The sequence below is a fragment of the Dendronephthya gigantea genome, unplaced genomic scaffold (assembly GCF_004324835.1).
Source record: "Dendronephthya gigantea isolate DGI-Jeju-01 unplaced genomic scaffold, DenGig_1.0 000094F, whole genome shotgun sequence".
NCBI classification, from domain to species: Eukaryota; Metazoa; Cnidaria; class Anthozoa; order Malacalcyonacea; family Nephtheidae; genus Dendronephthya; species Dendronephthya gigantea.
In genome coordinates this window covers 519,480-545,921 of record NW_021163104.1, presented here as the reverse complement: position 1 = coordinate 545,921, position 26,442 = coordinate 519,480, and the positions used below count along the sequence as shown (strand labels likewise).

Below are 26,442 nucleotides of genomic sequence, written 5' to 3'. Positions count from 1 at the left end.
AGCCCTAAGTTGCCTAGAGCCATTAGAGAAAAATAAATAAACTCTGTGAATTAAAGCAAAGCTTACACAAATTAGTTTGCCTCATTCGTGTCACACAATTAATCTCCATCTTGGCTAAACTGGCATTTGAAAAATATCTTCTATTGCAGTATCGTTATAATAATTATATGGTTTGAATATTCTCCTCACAAGGCAAAAAGCTCTGGCTCTCCTGCATGGTCTTATCCGCATTGCCTCAATTCCTGCTTCTTTTGCAGGAGACGGTCACTCTGCATGTTGGTGACTTTGTAGGAGTTGACAGTAGGGGTTGCCTCCCTCCTTTTCTGAGCATAAATATGTGCTGTTTTAAACAAAATAATTGATGTGTTTAATAAAATTAATATCGTTCTGTTTGATAAAAAATAAACGAGCGAGGAGAACTATTTCTTGTAACCAAAATTATCCAATGAAATTGCGCATGATTCACTGTGTTTAGATGCTCAGAGATTAGAGCTTCAGGAAAAGTTTGCATGCATGCTTGCCTATCAATATCTACGATCATTGCATTACATAATGTTGTGTTGCTGTCACAGGCTAAAAATTCATAAATCCTATTAAATGCATGGCTTTCTACAGTTTTCACGCAGTTGTAATGATGAAAATAACTATCTCAAAAACTAACAATTTATTTTGTTCGCAGACATTATTAAAGATAACGTCGAAAATCCACTTTTGGTGTTTTTGCACGCAGTGCATAATTGAATGGCTCTTTACACTGTCTATTGACCATGAAACCTAATTATAATATCTCTTTCATTTTAATCAATCCTCACGTTCAGCAATGGTTTTAAAGTTTACATCCATTGGACTTGTTTAACGCTGATTTAAATTTTTCTTTCTCAACATTTAACACTTATTTACTGCGAAGGGAGGAAACATTATGTTTAGTGTACCCGAGACCTGTCGATATTTCACTTATATACCACTTGTCAAAGAAAAACCAAACTACAAGGTAAACAACGAAATATCTATTCATAAAATACATAATTTCAAATGGATAAAAATGGTTATTTCCCATGAGATAACACGTTATCTCACTCTGCAGGGGGTCGCGCTGGCGACATGAAATTTTCGTCGCTCTCGCGTGATTCGCTCTCGACCAATGAAACGCTACGAAAACAAAACTTTGACAAGTGGTATAATTATAATAATACCTGTTCTGCACAGCTGCCTCAGACACACTTGTAATATTCAATTATGCAGACATTCACGTTTACGTTATCGGACAATGATGTCAAGTGAAAAAGGCTATCGCGTAAATTAATTCTCAAGTCGAAGTTAAAATTAAAACGACAAGCACTGATTATTCTTGTAAAACTGTTCTGAAAGTAATATAGGTATATATTTATTTTATAGGAGGCAATCTTGAAGACTTGCAACGTAACTTTTTCGTTTTATTTACTTACTTTTGCGTTGTTTTAACTAACTCAAACCGAACCAGTTAGTATCGCAAAAATGCCAGATTAAGACACTTCAAACTCGTTTTAACACTATTACGCAGAAACTGCCGTACCACGTAAACAATCATCGAGTGACTGATTTTTAACCTGAAAAATTGTCATCACAACACATATACAATGTAAGACAGGTCCTGAGAACGAAGTTTGAAGCATTGGCAGATGGAGCGTTTTTAATTTAATTTAATTTTCGGAGCTACGACTGCCCATAATCTGCCAAATAAGAGACTTTAATATTTAATATGCAGCTTGCACTTAATTTATTGCTGATGAGTGTTACTAACATGCAAATTAGTATTTTATTACTGTTCGTCCATGCAGTTTCTACGGAAACCAGCTGTTTCAAATAAAGTCCTGAAATAATTTCCAGTCTATCTTAATCAGAGTTGTGGTAAGTCGTTTTATTATTAAAATTTATTTCCACTGAGATTGTTTCGTAAAAGGCAGCCAAAATTTTGAGCTTGTAGGTTATAGATGCATGCACGCCATCCAGAACGTAATTAAGTTTCCTTGAATCAACTAAAACGTAGTTAAACTAGCTAATAAACGTAGTTAAACATTATATATACGACCCAAACGAAATAGATGTTACTTTACTGGATGAAGCATTGAATATTTTGCTTAGTTTTAGACAAACCGTTTAGAAATTTAGTGTATGAAGTTGCCTGGCGCCAGGCATTAGAGAAAATAAGCAAATTAAAGCAATAATCAATTAAGCAAACTCTACCTGCTTACACAAATTAATGTCAGTCACGAGTTTGGCTCAATCATGTCGCACAATTAGTCTCCATCTTGGCTAAACCGACATTCGAAAAATGTCTGCTATTTCACTTTCGTTAATATATTGTTTAAGTTTATTCTCCCCAGGAAACTAAAATCTCAGTTTCTCATGCATGGACTCATCCACATGCATTTTCTCGATTCATGCTGCGTAGGGGTTGGCAGTCACGGTTGGCTCCCTCCCGAGTTTCGTGAACATAAATATGTGTTGTTTTAAACATATGTGTTAATAAAATTAATATCGTTCTGTTTGATAAAAATAAACGAGCGAGGAGAACTATTTCTTTTAACCAAAATTATCCCACGAAATTGCGGATGATTCACTGTGTTTAGATGCTGAGAGAATAGAGCTTCAAGAAAGGTTTGCGTTCATGTTTGTCTGCCAATATCCACGAAAATGTATTATATAAAAAAAATACCTCCGAAGACTATAAAGCCTTCTTGAAATTCAAGATATGCATTAATAAAACAAGCCTGTCAAAAGATGAGTGTAAATTTTTATGCGCACTGTGTCTGCATGATGTGTGTATGTAATTATATTAATTATGTCCGATATTTATGAGTTTATTCCTCGGCGCGACGTTGTATGAAATTTCTGCTCATAACACTTTTAACTGCAGTTTCTACGAAGAACAAACCCCCTAAACCTCGACTTAACGCCACTAAAACTAAAGTAAATTGTGAAACTCGAATGCAATCATGTATAATTATATGAAAAAAATGCAAATCAGTGGAACATAAAATTTCAAAATTTAAATTTTGGTGATGATCATGCATCAAATAAAACGAGTATTAATTTCATCAAATCCCACAATATGTGTGTAACGACGTACTTTTGTTAAATAATAACATTAACACACATCTTTAGCTTGATTTCTATCATTTTAAAATAGTATGATAAAATATCGTAATAAAAGAACATATTTTTACTACACTTTATCGGACTGCGTGGATATTTGTTTAAATCTCGACCAAAAGATTGCATCTGATCTGGAATATTTGTTTTTGCCCTATCGAAAAATGCTGTTTGGAGTTTATTTTGAAAATGACTTGTTTTAAACATCGGCCCTTATTGGACTTATCGGCGCTGATGTAAATTCTTCTTACCCAACATTACCTGTATTGCCACAGAGCGACGTAGTTATAATTATATGTTCAAGTATGCAGACTTAACGTTTACGTTATCGGATAAACAGTCCGGGGAAAAGTTGCCAGTTATATTAAAGCGGAAAGCAATATTTAACATGCAGCAGGCACTGTGACAATATATAAAAGTCGGAGTAGAAAATAGTGAGATAACTTATATGACTATTTCGTTATATTTAATTACTTTTTGCGCTAACTTGTTATTATCGCAAAAATGCGGCAAGATTAACCCCAGTATTCTAACAGCTAGCTCACACTCAACACTTCCGATTGCGATTCTAGTAAAATGCATTCAAGTGGAACTGAAGTGTGAGTGAGAGTTGAGTATGAGTGTGAATGTCCACTCAACGAGGCGGCATTCAACGTTGAAAATATTAGGCCATTTGTATTAAAAGAGCTCACTCAAGTTTGACTTGATGGATTTAAGCTTTCATGCATGTTGAATAGTTGGAATGTGAGTGTAGCCACAGTTAACAGAATATTCATGGTTTGGAGACTAAATAAAAGTACAATACAACTCATTAACTATGTCATTGTCCAGGTTTATGCAAAAAATGGTTCCTTGCTCGTCACGTGCCAAATTTACCAATGGCATTCGTCTTTCTAAGCGCTCAACCTTGACTTGAGAAATTTGTTAATTATAAAATTGCTATTGGTTTATCTGTGCAAAATACAATAGACATGTGATGAGAAAGGAACAATTTTTTGCATAAATGTACCTCAACATAGTTAGTGAGTTGTATTGTAGTTTTATGTGGTCTCCAAACCATGTATATTCTATTATCTGTGGTGTAGCATTGTGCTATGTGAGTGGGAGTGGACACTTATTAGTGGGAGTGGCGAGTTGCCCTCATTGAGGATGAGCATCCACTCACTATGAGAGTAAGTGATCTCTTTGAATACAGGCGTAAGTTATGCTTTTTCTAATTGGGAGATATATCGTCTACCTTAAGCCATCTTATCAGTAACGTCATACGAACGCATTGAGAAGCCTAACTAGAGTTTAGATAGTTCCCATACCTTCCTTCATTAATTACTATTCAAAGACACCACTCACACTCAAGTGAAGCTGAGATTTTTAGTGAAGTGTGAGTGACAGGAATACGTCCCTTGAGCTACACTCAATTATGCTCAGTTGTTCTCTGTGATTCAAATAATGATTCAAATATAGCAGGAATGAGATTACATCAAACAGTTGCGCTGTTTATTTGCGCCGGAATGATATAAAAGCAAAAGCTGCAGCTTTATCGTCTTGTTTCGATGATGAACGAACACCACTTAACTTACTCTCTCTTCTCCATAGCCAGTTGCTTATTGGTGCGGAACTTTTTTAACTGTTTTGAATCCTTGTTTGTCACACCTGAGTGGAAATTACGTAATTTGGTCGGACAAAGCTTCCCTCGTTTCATTTTTCTCTTGCATGGTTTTGTTTCACTTTCTAAAAGATCTATTAATGTTATAATTCCAATAATATGTAGTATGCAGCTTGCAAGTAAAGTAATTTGTTTGTTACTGAACGGGTGAACAAATGCATGCATACTAGTTTACATCCCTTGGACTTAAACATGCAGCATGTACAATACCATTAAAAGTCAGAGTTGAAAACAGTAAAATAATTTATATAACTATTTAGTTTTATTTAATACTTTATTTCTATATTTTAATTAACTCAAAACCTTCAAGAATACTTCAAACCCTTCGCTGTCTAACAGTACATATTTAAAATTAAAGGCGTCCGCTTCCTACTTATATGATTGTAATTCGATTGCGTCGCTATAGCAACTTAATTGAATTTTTAAATTCTTATGAAACACAGCCTCAAGATCCTTTTGTATTCGTCTCTTTCTCTGGTAAATATATCGTCCTATACAATTGAGTCGAAAAAAGACAGTTTGAACGATGTTTGTTGCGGCAATCTTGAGCTTGCTGTTGCTTGCTATTGGATACATTTCTGCAAACCAGTGTTCTCAGAAGAGGTACGATGCAATCATAAAAGGTGAGTCGTCTTTTGTCGCGAAATTTTGTTTAATACTTCATATATGATAAAAACATTCTGTTATCCAAACGTTAGACATTTTTCATTCGAAAATCAGTGTTGTTCGAATTTTGTTAAAATTCTTAGGTGGTCCATCTTTACCTGATGACGAGATAATATCAAGACACAATATCACGTCTTTGTTTGTCATGTTCGAGTGTCACAATCACTGCAATGACAAACTCGAATGTGTTGCATTCAACTACAGAACAACAAAAAATGTTGAAAATTGTCAACTGACAAACGTTACTAGAAAGAAAGAAGAAACGAAAACGGGAGATTGGATATTGATGCAAGATGTTGAAGCGGTAAGATTGACAAATTCTTGGCATAATTTGAGTTTCGTAATCATGCAATAAATAATTATGTAATTCCATGAAACATGACAAAGTCACTTATTTTTATCGCTTAACGATGCTGCAAAATACAATCAAATTTCAAATATTATAATTGATAGTTTCTTCATATCGTTGATTAACACAATATAAATTATAGAAACATACTAAAGGGCGTGTATAAGCCCAGGGGTATAGAAGGCAACAAGAGATTGGGGTGGTGGGCGACCGCTTCCTGGGTCACTTTTGGTTAAAAAAAGGAGGCTAGAGATATGTATAGGGATGGTTTGATTGGCAAAGCTGCATATATCTGCGATCTTGGGATCACTTTGTATACGTTATAAAAATACAACCTCTTTCTCTCTTACGGTACCTCATGTTTCTTTTGTCTATACCGCCAAAAATGGACGTTGAAGATTTATAGAAATTAGAAATATTTAGACGTAATTTGAACAGTACTTAGGTGAAAGTGTAATTTTAATTATTAATGAAATAATATATTGATTGAAATCGAAATCAATATTTTTCTAATTTTACTATTGTTTAATTTTGTACAGATAAAGAATGAGCTTGAAAAAGCAAAGGCTAAGAGGAAATCAGGTAATATGCTTTAGAATTATCACAAAAATAACATAGATATAAATTACTGGTGATTTCATATACTAAACTTACAATAAATTTAATATTCAAATTTTTAAACTACTATGGAATGAGAAGGTTTTAACTCGTCTGCCACTATGCGCCACATTAATGCAATACGTACGAATGAACCTCAGGGTCTCTTCTATTAATTCTTTTCCGGGGATTTAGCTACAGATTAATTAATTTTTGTCATAACGCAAAAAAAAATTCTATAAGAGCATAAGACAATTAGTACAATTGCTAGTTTGACTCCACTAGGGGGGGGGGGGTGGCCGGGGGATGGTTAACAGAAGGCTGGCTGGGCTAGGGAATGGTTCGCTTCATGTGGTGCCCTCCACCCCAATCGAAATTAGTTCCCATGGGGAAAACTGCAAGGGTTTATTAACCCGTTTGCAATAAATTATAATTCCTTTTATTGGACCACTAACTTGTAATATAAATTAAACCATGATATTTTTCAGGTCTCCACTGCGCTGATTTGTATGGAAAGGGAAATAAAAAAAGTGGAATTTATGAAATTAATCCGGATGGAAAGGGAAGTTTCAAAGTATTTTGTGATATGATAACATCAGGTGGAGGATGGACTGCATTTCAACGTCGTTTTGATGGAAGTGTTGATTTCTACCGAGGATGGCAAGATTACAAACAAGGTTTTGGTAACTTGAGCGGAGAATATTGGCTTGGTCTTGACAAAATACACAGGATGACAAATATTTTAGAAAATGAACTTCGTATCGACATGGAAGATACATCTGGAAACACCAGATACGCTCATTATGATTCATTTAAACTCAGCAGCGAAAATGAGAAGTACAAGTTGAATGTTGGAGGTTATCATGGTAAGCATTTTACATTAAGCTGAGTCTTATTTCAATGAAATTATAGGAGAGTCCAGCTCTCTTTACAATTAACTTTGCAGTGTTTATATATATCACTTATTAACCGAATTTGAGGTCGGTACTAGGAAAATATCAGACCGAGGTGTTGACAGTACGGACCGAGCGATAGCGACGTCCGTACATAAGAGTCCGAGGTCTGATATTGTCGAGAATTGACATGGACTTTGCACTAATAGTAATTGTTAAATAATATACCAACGCACTAGAACGCACTTGATTGGTTGACACTTAAACTAATAGTTCAAATTACACTTGCATGCATCTTCAATTAATAACATCTGTATATAACTAATTCTTCTCTACTCAGAGACACACACACAATTACATAAATGAGAAAATAACCAAAATCGCGTTGTTGCATTGATCGTCCAATTTGTATCCCGCTAATTCGAACCTCCGCTTAAGTTCTCTGCAATCATCGTAGACACAACGCAGCAAACGAAGAACATTCAGTAATTCAGGTATTAAGACGATCGAGACATTGGTGCCTTGACCAGGATGGACGAATTGCAACGCGCCAAGGTAACAAGACGGGCTCAACGCTCACAAGCTACTAAATTATGGAACAAAGCGCTATCGCTCATGGAGGAGGATATGAACGAAGTGAAGACTCAAAAACTACAGGCTGTATTGGAAACGTACGACGCAAAAATCGAACAGTATACTGTAAAATTGATGAAGAGAAAAACCTAGAGGCAGAAATCGCAGAAGCTGACGACTATTTAAATGAGCTAATGGAAAAAAGGTACCGCATACAATTTCATATTAAGTCTAGTCAAAGTAAAGTCCAAAATAACGCATCTCCTAGCCACAACCACGAATCCCCCGTTCAAAGTACACCGCAATTAGGAAATTCGAACAGTCATAGATTACCGAAGTTAACGCTACCGATATATTTACGGGAAACCCGCTAAAATGGCAAACATTCTGGGACACATATAAAACCGCGATACACAACAATATTAGTTTGGGTGATATCCAGAAATTCACATATCTCAAAGCTCAATTGTCCGGCGAAGCTGCCAGTTCAATCGAAGGCCTCCCTCTATCGGAGTCGAATTACGCGCAGTCTATCCAAATTTTAGAAGAGAGATTTGGCCAACCGCACAAGATAGTTAACGCACACATGCAAGCGTTACTAGATCTTCCCACCCCATCTGATTCTGTGACCCATCTGCGTAAATTTTACGATAGCATGGAAAACCATATTCGCGGTCTCGAAGCATTAGACAAGAAACCGGATACATACGGTGACCTATTGACACCTATTATTTTGGCTAAATTACCAACAACAATAAAACACAACTTAATTCGCGAAAATGGGACAACCAAATGGGACATCGAACAATTGCGCAGAGCTATTTTAAAGGAAATCCAAATATTAGAGGCTGGGGAAGAGACAGAAATTTTCGAGCATACCAAACGACCTGTCAACACTCCTCCGTCTACGTCATCGTTACTTACGAATACCTTTCCAATTAAAGAACGGGATTTCAAAAACCCCAAAGCCGGCAATCATGCAAAGCCACGATTATGCGTTTTTTGCTCTGGTCATCACCGTCCTCACGAGTGCAATGTGATTCGAGATCCCGCAACACGTAAGAAAATTGTCCACCAGTCAAATTTGTGTTTTAACTGTTTAAACAATCACCGAGTATCCAAATGTAACTCAAAAAACTGCTGTAGGGGGTGTCATCAAAAACACCACACAAGTCTTTGTCAAGAAATAGATAATAAACATCCAAAACGTCAAGAGCAAAACGGAGATACGGAACAATCAAAACCGGAAGAGCGACAACCGCAAAATCAAAACACGCCAAATGTGAACACGCAAGTTCAAAACACAAATGCCACCCTTGCTAACATCGAAATTCCTGACCAAGCCAATAAAACCAAACCCGTAACTGGGTTCCACACCACTTTGTCCAACAATAATTACTACGGGAAACAAACACTTCTAAAAACAGTTATAAACTCAGTAGAATCGTCTTCAAGCTCAGCGACAGCCCACATTCTCTTCGACGAAGGGGCCCAGCGCTCATTTATTACGCAAGAATTAGCCGACAAACTAGACCTCGAGCTCGCACCTGAACACAGTGAAACACTTAATCTTTCCGTTTTCGGTGGGTCCACCACTTCCGTAAAACAAGTTGATGTCGCTACGATATACCTCCGCTCAGACAATGGTGACAAAATTCCCGTTCAAGTAATAATTATTCCGACGATCGCCGCACCTCAGAAAGTCTTCTCACTACGGATATACGAAATCTCCCTTATCTCAGTGGTTTAAAGCTAGCCCACCCAATAAATTCCGACGAGCAGTTTCAGATTTCCCTACTTATTGGTGCAGATCACTACTGGGACATCGTGGAAAATAAAATTATCAGAGGACCGGGTCCAACCGCAGCAAAATCTAAAATTGGCTATTTGCTTTCTGGTCCAATTGCGAACACGACACCAACATCATCGTATCTTAATGCAAGTATCTTGAAAGTGATTGTATCAACCGAGCCCGACAACAAAGCGTTAGAACGATTCTGGAACTTAGAATCAATCGGTATTCTTCCCAACGAAACTCAAACGAATGATAGTAACTTTGTTAAAGAGTACCAGGATTCCTCCATACGCCTCGAAAATGATCAGTATTGTGCTAAATTACCCTGGAAAGAAAACCCACGAATGAAGCAGTAGCACGAGGTAGAACACGTTCGACAGTGCGAAGACTATCCCAGGATCCCCAGATGTTAAACACCTACGACGAAATAATCAACGAACAATTACAGCGAGGCTTCATTGAAAAGGTTGTTGACCCTCAAATCGTTAACGGTCCTTGCCATTACATCCCTCACCACGCTGTACTAAAGGATTCCTCCACTACTCCGCTCCGTATTGTGTACGACTGTAGCTGCCGCACCAACGTTGATCAACCAAGCCTAAATTCCTGCCTTTCTACTGGCCCAGATATTCTCAACGACCTAACTGCCATCCTCGTCCGTTTCCGCTGTTATCAGTACGGTATAACCGCAGACATAGAGAAAGCGTTTTTGAATATCTCCCTGGATAAGAAAGATAGAGATGCAACCCGATTCTTCTGGCTATCCGACCCAACCAACCCCGAAAGTAAATTTGATGTCTACCGTTTCAAATCTATCCTATTTGGAGCATCATGTTCCCCATTTATCCTTAATGCCACTATCAAGAAACATCTTGGCCGTTTCAACGATCCAACCGCCAGGTCCATGGAGTCAGACATATACGTTGACAACTTAGCTTCCGGAACAGATCATGAAGATGAAGCCCTGTGTTACTTCAAACAAGCTAGATCTATTATGTCTCCAGCCAAATTTAATCTACGATCGTGGAATTCCAACAGTTCTAAACTCTCCGCGCTAGCAACCACCGAACATCTTCAAGATGCCGACCCCGAAACCAAAGTTCTCGGTTTGCGGTGGAATGCCAAAGATGATGTATTAAAACTCCAAGAAAAGGGGCTAACTACTACGACAACTATAGAAAAAGTAACAAAGAGAGACGTACTACGACAATCGTCCAAAATATATGACCCACTTGGCATTTTTTCGCCTGTCTCAATCCGTGCCAAAATCTTTATCCAAGAACTCTGGGAACATGGCTACGACTGGGATGAACCATTACCAGACGAAATGCAAAATAAATGGATTGGACTTTCCAAAGACCTAGAAAGCGCAACCCGCATTCAGATTCAACGCAAATACTTCCCCTTGTTGCCCGTATGGCCTTCAAACGTAACCTTGCACATCTTTGTTGACGCCAGTTTCAAAGCGTATGGTACAGTTGCATATCTCGCCTCTGGTCCTCACAGCACAATGGTCATGTCTAAGACTCGAGTGGCCCCCTTAAAAAAACTAACTCTACCACAACTAGAATTAATGGCAGCTGCAATGGGAGCAAGATTAGCTTCATATCTACGCAATAACCTTAACGTATCACGAATTGTCTATTGGTCAGACAGTCAAATAGTCCTCCACTGGCTTTCCTCCACGAAAGAACTCAAACGATTTGTCCAGAACCGCATCGATGAAATTCACCAAACCACAAACGACGCCAGTTGGCATTACTGCCCAAGTACGGACAACCCAGCCGATTCTCTTGACACGCGCATTCGAACCGAAACTCTTCTCGCTTCACACGCGTGGCATCATGGTCCTTCTTGGCTATTAAAACAGGATAGCTGGCCACAATGGGATCCAAAGACAGTCATCTCACAATCTTCTGTCCACGACGATCCAGAAACTACCCATGTTACCCCACCACACAGCGATAAACCACAACCATCTCCACCTTCACCTTCAAACAGCACTATCGGACAAGTCATCGCCCATACCCAATTCAGTGATCTTCAACGACTTATAAGAACTACAGCATGGGTGATTAGATTTACGAATGTCCTTCGAAAACGCTCCACGTACAGAAGTCAGACCCTCAACGCAGATGAAATCAATCATGCCAAAAATGTTTGGATACGCGAAATTCAAAGCAAAGCATACAGCAGTGAACTCGCCAATCTACAACAGACCAACGTCCCTCGCGTACCCCTAGTCCGTCAACTTCGCCTATTTATCCTTGAGGACAACATCATTCGCTGCGGAGGCAGAATCCATAATGCGCCTGTAGAACATTCTGCCAAATTCCCAATCCTTTTCCCTGCAAATGACCATCTCACCACCTTAGTTGTCAATGATGCACACAAGACAGCGTTACACTCTGGATTAAACCACACTTTGACTCATGTCCGCCAACGTTACTGGATTCCAAAGGCCCGCCAGTTCATCAAAAAGTTACTTCGCCGCTGTGTAACCTGTCGAAAGGTTAATGGACAACCGTATAGAGCTCCTACTCCACCTCCCCTTCCAGCCTTTAGATTGGTCGATTCACACCCATTTACTGTCACAGGAGTAGATTTCACCTGGCGCCATTTACGTCAAAACCCCACAAGGTCAAGAGAAAGTATTACATATGCCTATTTACCTGTGCAAACACACGCGCTGTCCATCTCGAAGTGGTAACCGACCTTACCGTTCAAACCTTTATGACAGCGTTCCGACGATTTGCAAGCCGCAAATCTTTACCCCAAATCATAGTGTCAGACAATGCATCGACATACCAATCCGCTGCTGACGAATTAACACAACTTTTCAATTCGCCAGAATTAGAGACCCGACTAAGTTTACGTGGCATTGTTTGGAAATTTATACCAAAACGAGCACCGTGGTACGGCGGATTCTGGGAAAGATTGATTGGATGACAAAAACTCTCTCTGAAGAAGGTCCTTGGTAGAGCAAACATCACCCTCGAGGAACTACAAACGATATCAACCGAGATTGAAGCAGTCCTCAACGACCGCCCTTTAACATACACCTCTTCCGAACTCAGCGACGAGGATCCACTCACCCCATCCCACCTACTATACGGCCGACGAATCACCACCCTACCCCACTTGCTTTACGACGATGATCCCAACGACCCGTCCTACCACCCTGAACCAACCCGTATCGAAATTCAAGCAAAAAGGAGGAGTGATTTGCTACAACACTTTTGGAAACGCTGGCGTGAAGAATACTTAACCTCTTTACGCGAATTCCACAAAGTCTCTGGAAAAAACGAAATAGAAATAAAAGTCGGTGATGTAGTTCAAGTCCACGATGACACCAAACGCGTGAACTGGAAGCTTGCCATTGTGGAAAGTCTCATTGTAGGAAAAGACGGTTTGGTCCGTGCAGCCAACATCAAAACAAGCACTGGTTATACAAATCGTCCTATCACCAAACTATACCCACTAGAAGTGACCTCAACCACCGATACCACCATGTCAAAGGTTCCTGAAACCCAACCTCAAAATACCCTGGACCCCGATACCCAGGACCCCGCAACCGAAAATCAAGGAGTGAACAGACACATCAGAGCAAAAGCACAACTCGCAAGAGAGAAAATGAAAAAATGGGCATCTGTACTTTCGCGCGCCCCGGAGGATGTCGAGAATTGACATGGCCTTTGCACTAATAGTAATTGTTAAATAATATAGCAACGCACTAGAACGCACTTGATTGGTTGACACTTAAACTAATAGTTCAAATTACACTTGCATGCATCTTCAATTAATAACATCTGTATATAACTAATTCTTCTCTACTCAGAGACACACACACAATTACATAAATGAGAAAATAACCAAAATCGCGTTGTTGCATTGATCGTCCAATTTGTATCCCGCTAATTCGAACCTCCGCTTAAGTTCTCTGCAATCGTCGTAGACACAACGCAGCAAACGAAGAACATTCAGTAATTCAGGTATTAAGACGATCGAGACAGATATTTTTCCAGTACGGACCGAACGTATTCGGTTTATAAGGGATTTTTTATATGGCATACAGTATTTAGTTTATTTATTTTATTTATACAACGCTCTACAGCATTCTCGCCGGCTCTTTCGCCAGCCAGTCGCCAAGCAAGCACTGAAGTGGCTCCAAAAACTTTGCTTTTTACTCGTTAAATAAAAATGATACAGTAATATAAACAAAAATCAAAGATGAATAAATATAATTAATATTCACATGTACCAAATAATGCTCTTCTTCGTCCATTCTCTGTCCATATTTTTCGTGTCAAAAATAAAAGTGCGAGCTTGTTTTGGTTCAAAAATATGAGAGTTGGACAGTTATTACGGCAACGGTCTAATACTGGAGGATTCCAGACCGGCAAAGAACCAATCAGCGCACGTCATTTACGAGACCACGTGCCATATATATATATAATATTATATATGAAAGACTGAAGGAATGAAATATTATTTAAACGAGTACATACAAGAGAATACTGTGAAATTCGAGGTACATCTGCTGTCCAAACGACAAAATTTGTATTATTTTTAAATTTGATTAACAATATTATATCCTACCACTATCAGTAACCATCATCAAGCCTTAATTCGCTTTTTCCAAACATCATAACATTCTACTTGGATTTCATCAAGATTGCTGTTGAGTATCCGTACAGCATCCTTTAGAATGACGAGATGAAAAGTGAACAGGACATTTGCGAAATCACAACTTCAAATCAGAAATTCACATTGAGTGTATTGCATTTGACGTGTAAATAGCAAAGCGCTTTAAAATACCATGCAGTTTACCCCGATATCCGTTTCGTGTTCCTCCCCGAATATTCGATTATTCGTTCCGTTCTGTCGATCAGTTTTACATCCGTATCGGCATTTTAACGTAATCGGTTCTGGCGTAGCGTAATTATGTGTGTGTATATATATATTTGTAATTTGATTTGTAATTTAATTTCATTTAATCTAAATTGATATACTTTTACATTAAGGTACAGCAGGAGACTCGTTGAAAGTTCATAACGGTATGGCTTTCACCACCAAAGACAATGATGATGCGGGATACAACTGTGCGGTGACATACAAAGGAGCCTGGTGGTATAGTAGTTGCCATCAATCCAATTTGAATGGTTTGTATCATTATGGCGCACACACATCGTTCGCTGATGGAATCAACTGGTACCATTGGAAAGGATATCATTATTCTCTGAAATCAACATCGATGAAGATGCGACCACGTGAATTTGGAAAGAAGAAATAAAGTTATTTTATACACCGTCTGTTTATTATTATTATTAAAAATGTTACACATTGCAGCTGTGAAGCTGAATTGCGTGCAAAATATATAAAAATATATAAATTATAAGCTGATAAAAATATATAAACTACAATATTAAAAAGAATTGAAGCAGTAAAATATTCACACTCCGTAGCTAATTAGTTTAAGGCAAGGTGATTTACAATTTTCTGCATTAAAAACTCTAACCAAAGACGGAATTAAAGTATGTGAAAAATCTCTTCGTTTTTGCTTCGTAGTCGGTGAAAGGGCGAATTTGGCTCAGATAGTAATTTTATTTCTGCGTAGGAGGAAAAAGATTCGTCAACTTGTGATCAAGAGTGTTTACTATATTTCATTAGAAAGTTTCTTACATGCTTCTTCACGTCCACAACAAAGTTTTGCAATACCGCTGATCTTCATAAACTAAATTAGGGTAAATAACCGAAACCACACGTTTTTTCACTCGTTCAATAGCATTTGAAAGATAGCATTGTAATCCGCAGTGGTACACATGGCAACCCGGAAAAGAGACTCATTACAACATTTTGCAGCAACTTAACCTGAGCAAACATTGTAAACCAACGTCAACGCAAAAGATTATTATTCCGGCACTACAACACACGCATGATGGGTATATAGCCCAGATTTACCACCAAAAGGCAAACCGATAAAAGGTAATTTATCCTCTTTATACCTGCGAAAGAATTGTAGTATGGATAGTTAAAGATTTTATTATCAGACTGATTTTATTATCCATTATTGTAGTTTTTGTGGGTAGCCGCTGCGCATGCGCGGCATTTTCATGTGTACGTCAGTATATACAGTTCGTAAATGTGCAAGTTGTACTGAGAGTTGCCAACCTTATGTACTAAACATATACATAATACATCACACTGTACCGCACAAAGTGGAGCCTGCGATAATATGTCAGCAGTTGAATGGAGGAAGTTAATACTTCATGTCGTTTTGCATAGAATGTATTCAATATTTAACTAAACGCAAACCAAATAGCGGGCTACTTGTGCTTATATCATTTCGTGCTTGCTGTTTCAAGGATGTAGTTTTTACATATGCATATGAGCTTGATAAGTCGTTTTTAAAGGCTTTTAAACCCTCGCTTTAACTAAAAAAAGGGATTTGCAGAACGTAAACTTGTGTTCATTTCAATGTAAAATTTGAAAGTAAACTAAAATTTGAGAAGCCTCTGCCATATAAAATATCTAATGCGCGTATTTATAGATTAATTATACAAAGCAATTAGTAAAATATTATGGCAGATATGAATTGAAAATAAATATTTTTGTGAACAAGCAGTTGGTGATCAAAGAGAAATGTTATTTACAACAAACTAGACAAATAAACAATATCAGGAGACTTGTTTTATAGCCATGCCGATGTAAAATTAAATATTTCGAGTTGAGTCTTGAATTTGAGCAAAATCTGAACGAGAACGTGAGTAGTTATTTGGTTATTTACTACATAATCTTGAAGACACGAGCCTGGAGAACCTCTGAAGTCAAGCGAATAAAGTCATTGGAGTTTAATCTTATATAAATACCTGGTTAATTGTGGATTTTGGACGAATATTGTTGCTGCATTAAACATTGCTATAGTATAAATATGAGCGCTGATCTATCCAGGAAGAAGAGGTTAAGAGGTGCTCATCAAGCTTCTGCTACACGACTTCAAAGGACTGTGAGTGAAGCACTTTTGACACAAATAATATGGAAGAAATTGTGCCTAAACTGAATCAACCTAAAACTAGCATGAAAGAAAAACTTGAAACATTAAAGGTCCTTGATTAGGAAATTCTTGAACTAGTTGATGAAGAGAATATTGAAGAAGAAATTGAACAATTTGATATTTCTAGAGAAGGACTGCAATTGGCTTTAGAAAATGTAGAAAGAGCACTCAATAATACCTCTAGCATGTTTAGTTCATCTGCACTATCTGATGTGACAGAAAATGTAACAAGTAACACCCCACCAATGGCCAGTGAAGCCCCAGCATCACCTCAAGGTGGTGCCAGTAATACAAGCATGTTACTATCACAGAATCAAATTTCAAGTCAGCCTGGTACATGCATCAAGTGAAAATGAAATCTCTAATATGGGTCAGTCTTCTACATCAATTGTGAATCCATCCCAACCAGTAGAACCTCCTACCATACCACCTGCATCACCCAGGGGGCATACAGCAGCCCAACCAATCAATCATGTAGCACAAGTAAAGTTGCCAAAGTTAATCCTAAAAAGGTTTTCTGGTAATCCCAGCCAATGGAAGTAATTCTAGGATACCTTTCAAGCCTCTATCCACAATAATCCCTCCTTAGTACCAATTGATAAGTTCAATTATTTTAAGCCTTTCATGGACGGAGCTGCGGCTGAGTCTATTGCAGGGTTATCTCTAAGTAATGCAAATTATGAAGAAGCAATTGTTATTTTGAAAGCAAGGTTTGGGAATAAACAGCAAATTATAAATCGGCATATGGATATTCTGTTAAATCTCCCATCAGTTACATCTGAAAATAACCTTAAGGGTTTGCGCCAACTTCATGACACAGTGCAATCGCATATCAGAAGCTTGAAATCGATGGGAGTAGAACATGAATTGTATGAGAACCTTCTTTCTTCAATGTTAATGTCGAAGCTACCAACAAATTTGCAGCTGGTTGTTAGCAGAGTGGTTAAAGAAAACGAATGGAATTTGGACAAACTACTAAAAACCTTCCAGCAAGAACTAGAAGACAGAGAGAGAATTAAAGCACCCTCAACCATATCCTAAGGAAGACGGGGAGATGTTTTGTGTGCCTACGAAAGCATCATATCAGCCCAAATTGTTAGTCAACAACGCGTTGCTACTTGTGCAAGGGGCGACTCATATCAACATATGTAAGGGTAAGAAGTCACCTCAACCTCCTAAAGAACCTCCCGAGGAACACGAGCAAAGCATTCAAAACAAGAAAAGGGAAAACCCAAGTTTTGACAACCGATCCAGATTCAACTTTCTGTCACACAACGTCATCAAACTGTGATCTTTTTCAAACTGCTAGGGCGAATATATATAATCCTGAGGGTCCCAAGATCAATGCTAGACTAATTTTGGATGGTGGGAGTCAGTGTTCATATATCAACTGACAGGATCTCTCAGTCTACAGTCAAGGGGTGAAAGTTCAATAAATATAAAACCATTGGGCTCCAACGCGACTAATGCTCAAGTTATTGATGTGGTTAACCTTGGTATAGAAACTGCCTATGGAGCGAACATTGAAGTATCAGCGTTCACTCTGCCGTTAATTTGTCAGCCATTAAGGAACCAGTTCGTGTTGAATGCTAGCAAGACCTACCCGCATCTGGCCAACCTCTACCTAGCTGATTAGTCGTCAGGTCACCACGATGCGAAAGTGGATATCTTGATCGGTTCCGATAATTACTGGAAGATTGTGACAGGAAAAACCCGACAGGGAATTAGCGGTCAAACTGCCATTCAGACAAAGCTCGGTTGGGTTCTTTCTAGGCCTGTTGGAAATGAATCATGGAAATCAAGTTAATCAACCCACACCAGCAATCTTGCTACAATCCATACCCTCAAATGTGCCTCTGAAGAAGTTGAATGTAAGAATGATGTCCTTGCGCAAGAGCTGAAGAGATTTTGGGACTTAGAAACTGTTGGTATTCAATCACAGTGTGTGTACGAAGAATTTCTAGAAAGTATTCTGTATGTGGAGAATCATTATGAGGTAAAGTTGCCATGGAAACACGATCATGCTGAACTGCCTGATAACTATGATCTTAGCAAGAAACGTCTATTAGGGTTGCTGAAGCGATTGCGTAATGAGCCTGAAGTCCTTAAGGAGTATTACAATGTGATAAGAGATCAGCTTAACAAGGAAATTGTGGAGTCCGCACCAAAACCAAACGAAGAAATCAAGAGTATGCACTATTTACCTCATCATGCCGTCATCCGTCAAGACAAAACAACAACAAAATTGAGAGTAGTGTATGACGCCTTGGCGAAGTCAAGAGGACCTTCACTTAACGACTGCCTGTATAGTGGTCCCTCGCTGACTCAGAACATCGTTGACATAATGATGCGTTTTCGTGCATACAAGGTGGCCTTAACTGGAGATATTGAGAAGGCTTTCCTCATGATCCATGTAGCAGAGTCTGATCGGGATGCATTGAGGTTCCTGTGGGTCGATGATGTACACAGCCCAAACCCTAAGATTATCTTATTTCGATTTACCAGAGTAGTGTTTGGTGTGTCATCAAGTCCCTTTCTATTAAATGCCACAGTAAAACACCACATTGAGCAATACCGAGAAGACGATCCGAGTTTTGTGGAAACGTTCCTGAATTCAATTTATGTGGATGACCTTATTTCCGGTGGTGAAAGTGTGGACAGCACATTCAAACTCTATGAAGATTCAAGAAACCCATTGGCAAAGGCCAACTTCAATTTGCGAAAGATAACCACGAATTCTAAGGAACTCCAAGAGCGGATATGTCAAGCCAACCAACTGTTGACAAAGAATGATGCATCGAGTGAAAGTATCATGACTAGAGCTGAGCCCAAGCACTTGGTTCAGGAGGAGCAGTCATCTTATGCCGGAAGTACATTGGGTCCTCGCCTTCCAATCAGTGATGATAAACAGAAAATTATTAAAAGGAACCTTATGGGATTCTTACGAGGACAATTTTATTATTGATCTCAAGGACGTTGCAGAGTTGGCGAACGACGTTCAACCTACGAAGAGAAATGTGATCAGTGTTTCTTCCAAGATTTACGATCCTATTGGATTTATATCCCCATTAGCAATAAATTTCAAGCTGTTGTTTCAAGAACTCTGTATGGCCAAGGGCGACTGGGATCATCCACTTCAAGGAACCCTAAAATGCAACTGGCAGAAATTAGTTGAAAACCTGAGAGAAGTCCAACCTGTTGTCATTCCAAGATATTATGTGTCTGATGTGCAGGGGCAGGTCGTATCCTACGAACTTCATGGGTTCTGCGATGCATCTATCAAAGCGTACGCTGCCGTAGAATCATCACACCAAAAACATCTAATGTCCGGTTTGTGATATCGAAGGCAAAAGTGGCACCCTTAACTAAACAAACGATTCCAAGGTTGGAGTTACTCTCAGCGCTCGTGCTTGCCAGATTAACGAATGTTACTCAGAGGGCCCTGGAGTTTGTGATTGAAATTTCGAAGGTTCAGTGCTGGACGGATTCTAAAGTCGAATTGTATTGGATTACGCAGCAGGAAGAGGAATGGACACAATACGTACAGAGTCGAGTTGAAGATATCAGAGGGCTGTTTCCTGCAAAGCACTGGAGTCACTGTCCAGGTGTAGAAAATCCCGCAGACATTCCATCACGTGGTATCCTGCCTACACAGCTAGCATCGTCTACATTGTGGTGGTCTGGCCCAAAGTGGTTGTCTACCATAGACAACCCTGGAAAGGAGAACTGTGATAGCGATGTTGTACCTGAAGAGTGTCGAGCAGAGATGAAGGTCAAGGACCAGAGAGCATTGAGTCGAAGGTATAAGCAATGTTACTAGCTGTAGAGATTACAGCACCCTGGGTCGTTTGCTACGAGTTACAGCTGTCGTCTTGAAGTTCATCAAGCTGCTTAAATCGAAAGTTAGACAGAAAGATCTTTCAACAAACTCAGAAGTCACGCGAGTCGACATCGAATTGGCTCAAGTTCTATGGATCAAGGAACTACAGGTCAAACTGAAAATGAACGAGAAATTCAAGGAGTGGAATCGAGATCTCGGCCTGTTTACGGATGAAAGCGGAGTCGTCCGATGTAAGGGAATATTATCTAACTATAACTTGCCATATTCAGCAAAGTATCAAATCCCGGTAGATACAGCTCACTACCTTACCACGTTAATCATACGGGATTGTCATGCTCGAGTAATGCATAGGGGAGTAAAGGCGACGTTAACAGAACTTCGTTCGAAATTCTGGTTAGTGCGTGGAAGGAGCTTTGTACGAAAACTCCTTTTTAATTGTGTTACTTGCAATAAGCAAGATGGTAAAGCATACCTGACACTTAACCCTCCACCATTGCCCGAGTTTAGAGTAAAGGAAGCACCACCATTTACGTACGTCGGTTTAGACTACGTCGGTCCCTTATATGTGAAATCTATGAACCATTTAGACGAGAAGGCATGGATTTGTCTGATTACCTGCTGTGTCTCTAGAGCGGTACATCTTGAAGTTGTTCCTAACATGACATCGCAAGACTTCCTCAAGAGTTTTAGAAGATTTACGTCACGACGCTCAACCCTTTTGCTTGTCATTTCGGACAACGCAAAAACCTTCAAGGCTGCCTCCAAAGAGTTAATGTCACTCATGCGTGATCCTCAAGTTAAGAAATATTTCTTGCAACAACGAATGCATTGGTTATTTAATCTGGAAAAGGCCTTGTGGTGGGGAGGTTTCTTCGAGCGGCTTGTGTGGTCATTGAAGCAATGTTTGAAGAGAACCATCGGACGGGCAAGATTATCTTTAAAACGAATTAGTTACGGCTGTCACGGAGGCAGAATCGATCCTGAACAGTCGACCGTTATCATATGTATCCTCGGAAGATGCTGACGAACCCTTAACCCCAGCCCACCTTCTGATCGGAAGACGAATCCTAAGTTGGCATCAAGAAAATCCGGAGGATGAAGATTTTCAAGTCGACGTATCAACGGTTGATCTCAACAAAAGAGTACGTTATCTCAATGACGTTATTGAACACTTCTGGCGAAATGGAGAAACTTATATTTGGTAGAACTGAGAAATGCGCATGCGGGTAAGAGTCCTTAGTCCGAAGGTAGTAGAGAGGTCTCCTGTGAAGGTTGGAGACATAGTGCTAGTTCATGACGAGAACCATCCGCGGAGTTTCTGGAGAATCGGTAGAATAAAGGAGCTTGTCAACAGCGCAGAAGGTGATAGAAAATCGAGAGGTGCTGCAGTACGAGTCATGAGCAAGAAAGGCAGTGTGACTACATTAAGGCGCCCATTACAACTGCTGTATCCTATGGAAATAAACTGCAAACTTGCAAGGGACGTAATACAATCGGGGCAAGAGGACCGTGCTCAGGAGCCAACGGAGACTGCAAGACCAAGAAGAAAGGCAGCTATGGCAGGTGAACTGTTAACAAGACAGTGGATTGAGGACTTGAACAAGAGTTAGCGTAGTTATAGTGTAATGCATGCATAGTATTATATAAGTAAGAACATGGCATGTTTGGAACTTCTCGAAGTAGGTGTTGGCCATATTAGATACATGCCCAACAGGGGGAGTGTGAGATATACTTATGTTGTTTTGCGTTATTATTAATTAGGGTTAGCTGTGGCGTAAGTTAATTTATGCCACGTGGGAAAAACGTTGTCTGTTCGTTGTAGTCGAGATGTAAAAATTATAGAAAGATGTTCAGATTCTGGTTTCAATAAAATATAACTATTACAAAGAGAGGAGAGATACAATCAATCGAAATTTATAGAACAACACATGGAAAAGGTCCAGAATGTTTTCGGATTGTAACATCCGCAGCCAGCCACATTTTTACTACACTGGGACATTTTCTGGGTCTGGTGATAGATCCACCTGAAAATTCATTGATTGTGCTCTTCCCTGAACTTTAACTCGAGTCCTTGAAGCATGATTGTCTTGCTCAATCCACAGGTTTTAATTAGAGTATAAATCTGAATACTGTAATTTTATAACAGGGTGCGAAGGTCAGCCAGATGTATTTTATGAATAAAATCTTTATCTGAGTATTATCGCTCATCCAAATTTAATAATTATCCAGCAATCACTGTAAACATGCAAAATTATACACAGTATCTCCAACTTGACAAACTTACCATATGGTCACTGTTGCTCTCTTGAAATTTCAATTGATCACACAGGTATCAAAAGGTAACAAGATTCTCTTCAATGGATGTGCTTGGAGAAAAAATACCCAAAATTTTGCGGGGGTAGAAATTTCAGTCTTTAACGCCTGAGGTTGCAACATAAACGCCGGTCTTATCGGCTAGTCTTGAATGTTTCATTAACAATACACGCACAAAAAATGTCGAATTGCTCCAGGATATATCTTCCAGTGGTAGTTTTTCAAAAGATTTTATTGCTAGTCTTTTAAAAGACAATTGTTGGATGGTTTTATAAAGCTCCACTCCTGATCTGCTCCTGATGCATCCGCCATTTTAATTTAGTTCATATGATACTTCATGTTGTGCAAATGAAATGGATTAAAACCAAAACACAAAATGTAGATAAAGCTCCCACATGCGTAGAAGCGACTGTAATCTAGCTTGTAATAAGTAATAAGTTTGCAAATAAGTCGATAATTTATGTTCATTAATATGCCATGAAATAACACTTGGAAAATTAATTAGCACAAATGTATTTTTCTTTAAAGAATGATAGCTCCGATTGGCATCGTTGAAGAAGGATGGTATTTTGTGGTGCACACATTTATTTCGATCAGCCGGATAAAAGAAAAAAGTACATTGATGTATTTTATTGAAAGTCACTATATAGCAATGATTATGCCCTAGAGTCGCCCTTCGTGAACAGGCAGATTTTTTTTTAAATTGCTAAAAAAAAACCCGGGTATGTTGTGGTACGTACACACCACTGGTATTTTGTAATGTTTTTAGTATTCACCTTAAATTTAACCAATAAGTTTTTAAATTCAACAGTATTAGAACACAACATAACTCGCCAAATTCTGGTCATACTTATTGCATTTTGTGTGCTGGTATTCTGTGGTACATTAGAGAATATTTCAAAAACACGTTCCATTAAAAAAATAATGAACTTTATTAATTCTACTTTCAGAACCAACTGGTAAGAAGACAGAATGTAAAACAGATACCAATAAATATTAATAAGCATGTCATACGTGTCTATAGAAGATATAGAACATTTAAATTTGTGTGGTATTCTGTGGCACATATACCTGTAATATGTAAATATGTAATATAACGTGTATAGGTCTGGAATATCTTCATTCTTGTTTGACAATGACTTTGAAGAAGGTTTAAATTACTTGCTAAGTTCTTTTTCTCTTATAGTTTATACCTTGAAGTCACAAGATGTTATTCTTCGGAGTATGTTTTCTTGTATCTCTATATTCTATTGCATAAAATTGAGGATGAATTGCAATAATAATGTAAATAACTCCAGTGTATACATCAGATCTCATAAACCAATACGAAGTATAGAAGTGGAACAACCAAAAGGTAATATGAAAGTGTTTTTCAAGTATGCGTTCATTGGAAACAGTCCAGTGGTGCCTTTAGGGTGTAAATAACTTTATTCAGAAGAAAGTGAAATTTTTTAATAAGAAACATCGCTTCTCTGCAGAGATTCATTACTAGCTACGCGTCCACAAAATACCACAAATACAAATAATTATAAATAGCACAAATACAAACACAAGAAAAATTTTTTAATTCTGTGCGGACTATTTCTTCAAATATCATGTATATTGATGAGCTCATTAGTTTCCAGCAGTCAGCACCATGAAGTGGTCAGCATCATAAAGTGGTCAGCACCATGAAGTGGTCAAAAAAAGTCAGTCAGCACCAGGCAGTGGTCAGCATCATGCAGACAGCACCATGCAGTGGTCAGCATCATGCAGATAGCACCATGCAGTGGTCAGCACCAGGCAGTGGTCAGTATCATGCAGACAGCACCATGCAGTGGTCAGCATCATGCAGACAGCACCATGCAGTGGTCAGCACCAGGCAGTGGTCAGCATCATGCAGACAGCACCATGCAGTGGTCAGCATCATGCAGACAGCACCATGCAGTGGTCAGCACCAGACAGTGGTCAGCATCATGCAGACAGCACCAGGCAGTGGTCAGTATCATGCAGACAGCACCATGCAGTGGTCAGCATCATGTAGACAGCACCGTGCAGTGGTCAGCACCAGGCAGTGGTCAGTATCATGCAGACAGCACCATGGAGTGGTCAGCATCATGCAGACAGCACCATGCAGTGGTCAGCACCAGGCAGTGGTCAGCATCATGCAGACAGCACCATGCAGTGGTCAGCATCATGCAGACAGCACCATGCAGTGGTCAGCACCAGGCAGTGGTCAGCATCATGCAGACAGCACCAGGCAGTGGTCAGCATCATGCAGACAGCACCATGCGGTGATCAGCACCATGAAGTGGTCAGCATCATGCAGACAGCACCATGCAGTTGTCAGCACCATGCAGTGGTCAGTATCATGCACACAGCACCATGCAGTTGTCAGCACCTTGCAGTTGTCAGCACCTTGCAGTGGTCAGCACCATGAAGTGGTCAGCATCATGAAGTGGTCAGCACCAGGCAGTCAGTATCATGCAGTCAGCACCAGGCAGTCAGCACCAGGCAGTGGTCAACAACAGGCATTGGTCAGCAACAGGTAGTCAGCACCAGTCAGTGCTCAACACTATAATTGTCTGACCACCATTGTGGCCCCGGACGCCTGCACCGACGATTTTTCCCGCACTAATCGGGCATAAGCGCGAAAGATATAGTTGAAAATATCGGCGATATTAAATAATATTTTATGTCGCATAAAAATAGTTTCAAAGGGGTGCTTGAAAATGTTCTAAGAGAATGAAGGCATATTTGAAAATGCAACTTTGTTTTGTTCTCAATAACTGTGTTATATAAGTCTTCTTTAAATCAGTGAATCAAATGTACGCAGTTTTTAAGATGAATCAAATGTACGCAGTGGCTTAAGATCGATATCTGCTCATAGAATCCAATTTTGTCGGACAAATTCACTTCCGAATGCAATTCTATTCTACATTGATATTAAATTAATCGCACGCAATCAAATGTGCAATTCAATAGCTCAGGGGAGAGAGCGAGGCAAAGTCCTGGCCTGGCTGATCAGTCGTGTCAAAGGCCGATCCCTGCATGACAACAAAGAATCTTGAATCCATCGCGGGGTGAACATATCATATATTCGTCTTCCCCGATGAACGGATTCCTTTTGTATATATTATAGCTACGTTATTAACGTCAGCACGATTATTACTACGACAACAGTCTGTCGACAACAAATGAAAGCACATTCTTGGCTTACCTCCAGTGGCTGTGGGACTTATTATTATAGTTTATCCTTAAGCGCGTACCCCATGTCCCATGTTTCACTAAGACCCCTGCCTTCCCGAAGGTCGTGGCTTCAATTCGCAGCCAGGTCAAGTAAAGTTTTCTCTTACTTGCTTGGTATGCTTTGAACGTGACTAAGAGTAGTATTTATACACCCAACAAATCTCGTTCTTCTATAGGGTTAGGGTTATGGTATCAAGAACAACCATGATTCATGATGCGATGTGTTCATGTAGAAGTAAAACTTAAAAAGATTGAAAACGCCAACACTTCCATGGTCAGTCAACAAGACCTCAGACCACGTCATGCTAAATTTCTGTTTGAACGACGCGGCTTAACGC

The 26,442-nt window shown here is 39.2% G+C and overlaps 3 protein-coding genes across 3 annotated transcripts; all 3 read left to right on the top strand.

The window, feature by feature from the left end:
- Positions 1-5,321: 5,321 nt before the first annotated feature.
- LOC114533732 (microfibril-associated glycoprotein 4-like) lies at positions 5,322-15,120 on the top strand. Its single transcript, XM_028555327.1, has 5 exons — positions 5,322-5,418; positions 5,545-5,765; positions 6,350-6,392; positions 6,896-7,273; positions 14,693-15,120. Exons 1-5 carry the CDS (start codon positions 5,322-5,324, stop codon positions 14,959-14,961), a joined length of 1,008 nt encoding a protein of 335 aa, XP_028411128.1. The 3' UTR covers positions 14,962-15,120.
- A 1,968-nt stretch (positions 15,121-17,088) lies between these two features.
- Positions 17,089-21,587, top strand: LOC114533731. Its single transcript, XM_028555326.1, has 6 exons — positions 17,089-17,205; positions 17,341-17,432; positions 18,544-19,592; positions 19,648-20,008; positions 20,107-20,523; positions 20,630-21,587. The coding sequence occupies exons 1-6, from the start codon at positions 17,089-17,091 to the stop codon at positions 21,585-21,587; spliced, it is 2,994 nt and encodes a 997-aa protein (XP_028411127.1).
- Positions 21,588-21,777: 190 nt separating this feature from the next.
- Positions 21,778-22,173, top strand: LOC114533730. Its single transcript, XM_028555325.1, has one exon. The coding sequence runs from the start codon at positions 21,778-21,780 to the stop codon at positions 22,171-22,173; it is 396 nt and encodes a 131-aa protein (XP_028411126.1).
- Positions 22,174-26,442: the final 4,269 nt, after the last annotated feature.